This window comes from Hoplias malabaricus, chromosome 5 (assembly GCF_029633855.1).
Source record: "Hoplias malabaricus isolate fHopMal1 chromosome 5, fHopMal1.hap1, whole genome shotgun sequence".
NCBI lineage: Eukaryota > Metazoa > Chordata > Actinopteri > Characiformes > Erythrinidae > Hoplias > Hoplias malabaricus.
The window spans coordinates 58,365,815-58,375,713 of record NC_089804.1 but is presented as its reverse complement, the minus strand read 5'-3'; the positions used below and the strand labels follow the sequence as shown (position 1 = coordinate 58,375,713).

At 47.0% G+C, this 9,899-nt stretch overlaps 1 protein-coding gene across 1 annotated transcript; it reads left to right on the top strand.

The window, feature by feature from the left end:
* Positions 1–434: 434 nt before the first annotated feature.
* On the top strand, positions 435–9,387 carry LOC136697347 (2-epi-5-epi-valiolone synthase). Its single transcript, XM_066672383.1, has 6 exons — positions 435–574; positions 2,148–2,486; positions 4,412–4,706; positions 5,439–5,678; positions 7,471–7,723; positions 9,287–9,387. Exons 1-6 carry the CDS (start codon positions 435–437, stop codon positions 9,385–9,387), a joined length of 1,368 nt encoding a protein of 455 aa, XP_066528480.1.
* The last annotated feature ends 512 nt before the right edge of the window (positions 9,388–9,899 follow it).

Here is a 9,899-nt window from a genome sequence, read left to right as displayed (position 1 = left end):
CGGGGTGATTTATATTGACTTAAATTTGTACATAATCCCCACGTTAATAAAAAATGAGTCACTGTCACTGCAGCGCTGAGAATGATCCACCACCACATCACACCTGCTCTGTGGGGGTCCTGAGCGCTGAGGAACAGGGGGAGAGGGCTTCCTACCCAAAAGCTACATAGTGCAGTTTCTGCAGTGCTGAGCCCAAAGTAACAATGACAGAGGCTCTATTCTCTCTATCACAGCTCAGTGGAACATCACAATTTAAATTGAAGGTGCATATATTGCATAGTGTACCTTTAAACTGAGAGAGTAATGTGGCCTTTAGAGGACCACGGCCTGTAGGGGGCGCCACTGTTGAACTAACTATAGACACCTCCACTCCTCACTTACAGTGCAGAGGCAGCTGGGAGAAGGGGCTAATATTTCTGCTGGGCTCCAGGACCATGTCCCTTTCTGAGGAAGAGCAAGGACTCAAATCTAATAATAAAACCACCACAGAATACAGTTTGGTTAAAGTTAAAAACACCTGGAGCAGGAGGACGGGACCCCAGCTCTCGGACGGACGGCGTTCAGACGCCAGAATGTGAGTCAACCCTGTTATTGTCCTTTAAATATAAACCAGAAAAAGACAGGTTCTTACTGATAATAACTGTAGCCCTTTTAGAAATCTGAGAATTAAATATGAATCCACAGAATTAAACACAACTCTTTTAACAAAAATATTATTAAATGTTATTACTTTAAATATAACAATAATTAGTCTGAACTTCATACTGTACAGAGGTGTGAATGACAGGGTGAGTATGTGAGTGACAGGGTGAGTGTGTGAAATGGTCCACAGGTGTGAGTGTGTGAGTGACAGTGTGAGTGTGTGAGTGACAGTGTGAGTGACAGGGTGAGTGTGAGTGACATTGTGAATGTGTGAAATGGTCCACAGGTGTGAGTTTGTGAGTGACAGTGTGAGTGACTGGGTGAGTGTGTGAGTGACAGGGTGAGTGTGTGAAATGGTCCCCACGTGTGAGTGTGTGAATGACAGGGTGATTGTGTGAGTGACAGGGTGAATGTGTGATGCTCTGTCCCTGCTTTGCGTCTAGTGATTCTAGGTTGGCTCTGGACCCACACTCTCCGAAGTACAGTAACGGGTACATCACTGTCACTAAAGCTACAAACAGTGTAGTGTATCTTTAAAGGTACAGCAGTGGTGTTAGAGTCCAGTTGTGTTCCCTAAAGGTTCATTACATTCTCTTCTCCAGAAGGAGAGGGGGGTCTCTGTAATCTTTCATTATACAACTGTGGAGAATAAAATACACAATAAAAGTCCTGGAGATGAAACGGAGCGAATGACATCAACACAACTTTAACATCCACAGTTAATACAGAGTACGGTACAGTTCTGTTCCCTAGTTAAAGGCATGGTATATGTTCCCTTGAGGGTTCCACCACAGACAGTGCACCGCGAGTCTTAACTAAATGAATTCATTACAAAGAGATGTGAAATGATGTGTGAATGAATGGTGAACACAGCACAGTGTTTTATTTATTAAAGACGTTAATAAAATCCATATCTCAGACCAGATAATAATCATACAGTAATAATATTAGAGTTGTTGTAAGCTGTGGTTTTATTTTGTTATTGACTGTGTGTGTGTGTGTGTGTGTGTGTGTGTGTGTATGACTACAGTGTAGTGCTTTTCTATTTAAAGATGTGACCTTACAGTAAGTGATCACGTGTGTACATGTGCGTGTGATGTGTGTGTGTGTGTGTGTGTGTGTGTGTACATACAGTACATGTTTGAGGTCTAGTTACAGTGTGTATGTACGTGAGCTGTGTGTGTGTGTGTGTGTGTGTTATTAGGACTATTTGGAACACACTAATTGGTGAATTATTAGGGAAACTGCAACCTAAAGTGACATCACCAACGTCATCAATAACAACAATCAAACTTCCCTCTTTCTAACGATGCCTTCAAATATTCTTGTTATTTTTATATCATTAAAGATGCAATGAGTCATTCTTGCCACCAAAGAATGATAGTGTACAATGATAGTGTCAGTGTAGTGGCGGGTTCAGAAGGTGATGATGATGAAGAGTAATCCCTGGAGGAAATGACTGATTGCACCTTTAATGGATGAATGTTTTGCTTCTGACCCTTCAGCTCTGAGTCCTCGTCCGGCTCCGGAGTCTCCTGGACGGTGGTCAGCCCCGTGGTCTTCACCTACCGGATTGTGGAGACCGAGAACCTGCTGGACGTGAACAACGACACGTTACTGTTCGGACACATCGCTGACCCCGAGGAGGTCCGGACCCTTAAACAAAGGCCGGAGTCTTTGAGGAGGTTCGTGGTCATCGATGAAACCGTCCAGAAACTTTACGGATCCCAGGTGATCGAATACTTTGAGTCATGGGGAGTGACGTATCAGATCCTCTCTTTACCCACAACCGAGGAGAACAAGAGCCTGAACCTGGTCACTGAAGTCCTGCAGGAAGTCCACAGGTAAAGCCATGGGTTTCTGGACTCCTACTCGTCCTGCACTTTACACTGGAATGAAATTATGAGGTCAGGTACTGATCCGTGGTCAGTTCTGCCACTCCAGTTGTTCACAAAGGTACTGGATGAGCTCCGTAGTACACTGTTGGACGTGTCCATGTCTCCCCACAGCTAACATGGGTTTGAGTCTGTAGAGTGGCTGTAGAGTCTCAGGTCACTTTTACAGCACCATAGAAGGCAAAGGAAAAAAGAGTCTTCAGATTTTATTGTTCATTTAGGTCTGTTTTTGTTTAGGTTGTATTTACTTGAGTATATTCGCCCTGCAAAGGACTGGCGCCCCCTCCAGGGTGTGTTCCCACCTAGCGCCCAGTCATTCTGGGTAGGGTTTTTGAACGTCAGGACATTTTAAAAATAACGTGATAATAGTGATAACCGTGATCATGATAGTGAATGTCTATGATGTCATCCCTTGTGAAAAAAGAAAGTGTAGTTAAAGCGTACCTTTTTGGAACCGCTAATTTGTACTAAATCATTACTAATTTAAATTAGATTAAATTACACTTCATATATAGAGTGTATTAGTTGTGTTATGTCTGCCACTCTGTAAGTACACTTTAAATATATTTATAATCTTAATGTTGTATGAAGGTCGCACGGTGGCGCAGCAGGTAGGTGTCGCAGTCACACAGCTCCAGGGACCTGGAGGTTGTGGGTTCGATTCCCACTCCGGGTGACTGTCTGTGAGGAGTGTGGTGTGTTCTCTCTGTGTCTGTGTGGGTTTCCTCCGGGTGACTGTCTGTGAGGAGTGTGGTGTGTTCTCCCTGTGTCTGCGTGGGTTTCCTCCGGGTGACTGTCTGTGAGGAGTGTGGTGTGTTCTCCCTGTGTCTGCGTGGGTTTCCTCCGGGTGACTGTCTGTGAGGAGTGTGGTGTGTTCTCCCTGTGTCTGCGTGGGTTTCCTCCAAGTGACTGTCTGTGAGGAGTGTGGTGTGTTCTCCCTGTGTCTGCGTGGGTTTCCTCCAGGTGACTGTCTGTGAGGAGTGTAGTGTGTTCTCCCTGTGTCTGCGTGGGTTTCCTCCAGGTGACTGTCTGTGAGGAGTGTGGTGTGTTCTCCCTGTGTCTGCGTGGGTTTCCTCCAAGTGACTGTCTTTGAGGAGTGTGGTGTGTTCTCCCTGTGTCTGCGTGGGTTTCCTCCGGGTGACTGTCTGTGAGGAGTGTGGTGTGTTCTCCCTGTGTTGGCGTGGGTTTCCTCCAGGTGACTGTCTGTGAGGAATGTGGTGTGTTCTCTCTGTGTCTGCGTGGGTTTCCTCCGGGTGACTGTCTGTGAGGAGTGTGGTGTGTTCTCCCTGTGTCTGCGTGGGTTTCCTCCGGGTGACTGTCTGTGAGGAGTGTGGTGTGTTCTCCCTGTGTCTGCGTGGGTTTCCTCCGGTTGCTCCGGTTTCCTCCCACAGTCCAAAAACACACGTTGGTAGGTGGATTGGCGACTCAAAAGTGTTCGTAGATGTGTGTGTGTCTGTGTTGCCCTGTGAAGGACTGGCGCCCTCTCCACTGCCTTGCGCCCAGTGATTCCAGGTATGCTCTGAACTGGATAAGGGTTACAGATAATGAATGAATAATTTTGTAATGTTACATATTGGTATATGTTTTGCTGCTGCTGCATAATGTTTGATTATTTTGACTTGCTCTGATTGTTTATTTATATTTTATTAAGAATTTAAGCTCATTTTAGAGTTCAAGTGGCTGGAAGAGTGAAAAAAATAAACACATGACTAGTTCACTCCGTGTATGTTAAGTGTAAATTAATATAATTAAAATTACACATTAACAGTGATTTAGCACAAATTAGTGGATTCAAAATAACACCCCTTAGGTGTAGTCTCTTTCTTGACGAAGGATGTGAAGTGTGTATTCATGTTGTTAACGGTGTCCCGCAGGTTCGGTGTTGACCGTCGCTCAGAGCCGATGATAGCGATCGGCGGAGGTGTGTGTTTGGACGTCGTTGGATTAGCTGCTGCTCTGTATCGAAGGAGAACGCCGTTCATCCGTGTCCCCACCACCACACTGTCCTACATTGACGCCAGCGTTGGTGCCAAGAGCGGTGTCAACTTCTGCGGTGGGAAAAACAAACTGGGCTCGTACACGCCCCCTAGTGCCGTGTTTCTGGACAGGAGCTTCTTTAAAACGTTGCCTCGGAGACACATTGCTAACGGGATGGCTGAAATGCTAAAGGTACGAACTGGAACGCTAACATGGATAGTTCATTAAAGGTGCAATAAGCAGATTTTACCACTGAAACATAGCAACTTTATACTGACCCCTAGTGGCCTGGATGTGTCAGAGATTCTGTATAAGACCTGTTATACAACAACAGGGACTCTTCATGTGAGCTGCAGATTATAGAAAACCATGTCAACATTCAGAGATTAACAATAACATTATCCACACAGGTTTGACTGTAGTCCATCTGTTGCTCTGCATACTTTGTTACCCCCCTTTCCCCCTGTTCCTCAGCGATCAGGACCCCCACAGAGCAGGTGTGCAGCGCTGAGAATGATCCACCAACACATCACACCTGCTCTGTGGAGGTCCTGAGCGCTGAGGAACAAGTGGGGAAGGGGGGGTTAAAAAAGTATGCAGAGCAACGGGTGGACTACAGTTTGTAACTGTAGAACTACAAAATGCTCCCACATTCCCCTACAGTGATACAGGAGAATATAATAAAGGGGGGAGGGGAAGGAAGGAGGGATGGTTTCCTACCCTTCTCCAAATAGGTTACATAGTGTAATTTCTACAGTGCTGAGACCTTGTAGCAAAGACAGAGACTCTATTCTCAGTAGAGCATCACAATGATTATGAAGCTGAAAATTTAAGGTAAAAATATGACCTATGGTTGCTCTAAAGACAGGAGTGCATTGTTTTACTGTTATTTTAATCATTGTAATCTGGTATCATCTTTCCCAGATGGCTTTGATGAAGCATAAAGGTCTATATGAGCTCCTGGAGACTGAGGGGCGTGGCCTCCTGGACTCCGCCTTCCAGTCGCCCAATGTTGCAGATGGGCATGGCATCCCAGACTCAGCCTGCATGGCCACAAGGGTTGCCATAGTAACAATGCTGGAGGAACTGGTGCCGAACCTGTGGGAGGACGACCTCGATCGCCTCGTGGACTTCGGTCACGTCATCAGCCCCGAGCTGGAGATGGTCAGCAACAACCGGTTATAAACATGGACCATGTGTCTCTGCTGAGTTACAGAGGGAATAATAATAGAACACATGCTGTAGAGCTGGGGCCTACAAAGAGCTCTAGATAGGTGCACTTTAAAAGGGACACATTTCAAACCCCTTTTTCACTGCATGTGCACATTAAAGGGTAAATCTGGAGTCCATCAACCCACACACTGTGAAACAAGACCCACCCCTAGTCAGTTTCCTGTGTGCTGCCTCAGTTCGAAACTAAAGTAACATGCCGTTTTTTTAAATGCAGTCATAAAAAGTTGCAAGGTGTTACAGCTGTGTCTCTGTCACAGCTCCAGGGTCCTGCAGGTTGTGGGTTCGAGTCCTCCTCCAGGTGACTGTCTGTGAGGAGTGTGGTGTGTTCTCCCTGTGTCTGCGTGGATTTCCTCCGGGTGACTGTCTGTGAGGAGTGTGGTGTGTTCTCCCTGTGTCTGTGTGGGTTTCCTCCGGGTGACTGTCTGTGAGGAGTGTGGTGTGTTCTCCCTGTGTCTGCGTGGGTTTCCTCCGGGTGACTGTCTGTGAGGAGTGTGGTGTGTTCTCCCTGTGTCTGCGTGGGTTTCCTCCGGGTGACTGTCTGTGAGGAGTGTGGTGTGTTCTCCCTGTGTCTGCGTGGGTTTCCTCCGGGTGACTGTCTGTGAGGAGTGTGGTGTGTTCTCCCTTTGTCTGCGTGGGTTTCCTCCGGGTGACTGTCTGTGAGGAGTGTGGTGTGTTCTCCCTGTGTCTGCGTGGGTTTCCTCCGGGTGACTGTCTGTGAGGAGTGTGGTGTGTTCTCCCTGTGTCTGCGTGGGTTTCCTCCAGGTGACTGTCTGTGAGGAGTGTGGTGTGTTCTCCCTGTGTCTGCGTGGGTTTCCTCCAGGTGACTGTCTGTGAGGAGTGTGGTGTGTTCTCCCTTTGTCTGCGTGGGTTTCCTCTGGGTGACTGTCTGTGAGGAGTGTGGTGTGTTCTCCCTGTGTCTGCGTGGGTTTCCTCCAGGTGACTGTCTGTGAGGAGTGTGGTGTGTTCTCCCTGTGTCTGCGTGGGTTTCCTCCGGGTGACTGTCTGTGAGGAGTGTGGTGTGTTCTCCCTGTGTCTGTGTGGGTTTCCTCCGGGTGACTGTCTGTGAGGAGTGTGGTGTGTTCTCCCTTTGTCTGCGTGGGTTTCCTCCGGGTGACTGTCTGTGAGGAGTGTGGTGTGTTCTCCCTGTGTCTGCGTGGGTTTCCTCCGGGTGACTGTCTGTGAGGAGTGTGGTGTGTTCTCCCTGTGTCTGCATGGGTTTCCTCCGGGTGACTGTCTGTGAGGAGTGTGGTGTGTTCTCCCTGTGTCTGCGTGGGTTTCCTCAGGGTGACTGTCTGTGAGGAGTGTGGTGTGTTCTCCCTTTGTCTGCGTGGGTTTCCTCCGGGTGACTGTCTGTGAGGAGTGTGGTGTGTTCTCTCTGTGTCTGCGTGGGTTTCCTCCAGGTGACTGTCTGTGAGGAGTGTGGTGTGTTCTCCCCGTGTCTGTGTGGGTTTCCTCCGGGTGCTCCGGTTTCCTTCCACGCTCCAAAAACACACGTTGGTAGGTGGATTGGAGACTCAAAAGTGTCCGTAGGTGTGAGTGTGTGAGTGAATGTGTGTGTGTCACCCTGTGAAGGACTCATGACAGAGGACAGTTTGATTCTTCATCTCCTCTGAGCTATAATGTAGAGAAAACAATGTAAACATAAACAATCCCTAGGGAAACAGTGCACTTTTAATGGTTGTGTGTTCATGTCTGTTTATGTGTGTGTGTGTGTGTGTTGTAGACGGTGCTTCCAGAGCTGCTCCATGGAGAAGCGGTGAACATCGACATGTCCTTCATGTTGTACGTGTCTCAAGAGAGAGGACATTTAACAGACGGCGAAGTGCAGCGTGTTCTTTCCTGTATGAGGAGTCTGGACCTTCCTGTGTGGAGTGGGCAGTGCTCTCTGGATCTGATTCAGAAATCTCTCCAAGAGAGATTCAGACACTCAGGTGGGGCACTCAGGATGCCCCTCCCCACAGGACTCGGCACCGCAGGTGAGTCAACAACGCACCGACAAACCTCCTGTGCCAGTTTATATTCTACTGAAAGTTTTTTTTTTTCTGAAAGAGGGTCTTCCTATTCACCAAGATACAAGGGTTTGTCTTTGATGGTGACCCCATTCTAAGAGAGTCCTGTATCTGCTCCTTACACATTTAAAGTTAATAAAGAATCATTAATCATATGAATCATCATTTAGCACCAGATTTTCAAATGATTCATAGTCTAACAGAAAGATTCATAGTCCGATAAAATTCATTCATTGTCTGTAGCCCTTATCGAGTTCAGGGTGGCGGTGGGTCCAGGGCCTACCCAGAATCACTGGGTGCAAGGCAGGAACACACCCTGGAGGGAGTGCCAGTCCTTCACAGGGCAACACACACTCACACATTCACTCACACACTCACACCTACGGACACTTTTGAGTCGCCAATCCACCTACCAACATGTGTTTTTGGAGCATGGGAGGAAACTGGAGCACCCGGAGGAAACCCACACAGACACAGGGAGAACACACCACACTCCTCACAGACAGCCACCCGGAGGAAACCCACACAGACACAGGGAGAACACACCACACTCCTCACAGACAGTCACCTGGAGGAAACCCACGCAGACACAGAGAGAACACACTACACTCCTCACAGACAGTCACCCGGAGGAAACCCACGCAGACACAGAGAGAACACACCACACTCCTCACAGACAGTCACCTGGAGGTAACCCACGCAGACACAGAGAGAACACACCACACTCCTCACAGACAGTCACCTGGAGGAAACCCACGCAGACACAGGGAGAACACACCACACTCCTTACAGACAGTCACCTGGAGGTAACCCATGCAGACACAGAGAGAACACGCCACACTCCTTACAGACAGTTACCTGGAGGAAACCCACGCAGACACAGAGAGAACACGCCACACTCCTTACAGACAGTCACCTGAAGGTAACCCACGCAGACACAGGGAGAACACACCACACTCCTCACAGACAGTCACCCGGAGGAAACCCATGCAGACACAGAGAGAACACACCACACTCCTCACAGACAGTCACCCGGCACGGGATTCAAACCCACAACCTCCAGGACCCTGGTGTTGAATGACAAAAACACTACCTGCTGCGCCACCGTGCCACCTCTAAATAGATTCAGATTCTGATTAAATTAAGCAAATTCTAATAAAATGATCCAAGTGATTCAGAGTCTGATAAATGATTTAGAGATTTTAAGTGGGTTTTAATTCTGTTGAGTCAGAGTGGTTTAGAGTCTGATTAAATGAATCTGAATAAGTGATTCAGAGTCATATAAAGTCATCCTCTGCTGGTTCTGCCAGCAATCAGCTGTGTCTGATCTAGTGATTCTGTCTCTGCTACAGGGATTCCCATTCCAAGTGATTCTGAATCAAATTAACTGATTCTATTTATTATTAAGTGAACAGAGATCAACAAATACAAGATCTGACAAAAACACTGACTGGAAAGGATTATAATGAATCCTGATTGGATCAGAATGATGACTATTTTAATCACTGTAATCCTCCCTGTGTTTTTCAGAGATCTTCAACGATGTGGACAGCGCCACCTTGAAGAAAGCATTTGAGAAATGGTGTGAAGATCTCGGTTCTGGACGTTCAGATTACTGTCCAAACACTTAGTAAACCCTCAGCACAGCGATCCTCTCAGTTTAGGTTAAAATATTTTGTGTTTTATTTTTATAATGTTTTTGGCTGCTGAACTCATAATCCTGAAAATCAGGAAGTGCTGCAGCACCCTAAGCACCTTCACTTCCCACGTCCCTGACACCTCAACTCAAATAAACACCATTCTTATCTAGAGCAGTGAACCTGGCTCTTATTAGAATGACTGTGTACCTTTTTAAAATGATTCTGATTCTTCTAAAGTGACTCATATGAATTGATTCAGATTTTTTTAATACAGTTAACATTGTTTCAATTTAATTCAGTTTTAATAACATGTTGCCATCACAGGATTTTTTGGTGCAGGCACCATACTGGGGAGTGATTGTCCAGTTTTAGAGTAATGTAAACGAATGGAAAAGACACATTTATCTCATACACAGCTCTTCTCCCTGTGCTGGAGAGAGTCTCACAGCAGTCAGAAGCACAGAAGACCACCATCTCTTTTCGTGGTCCATGCGTGTTACGTA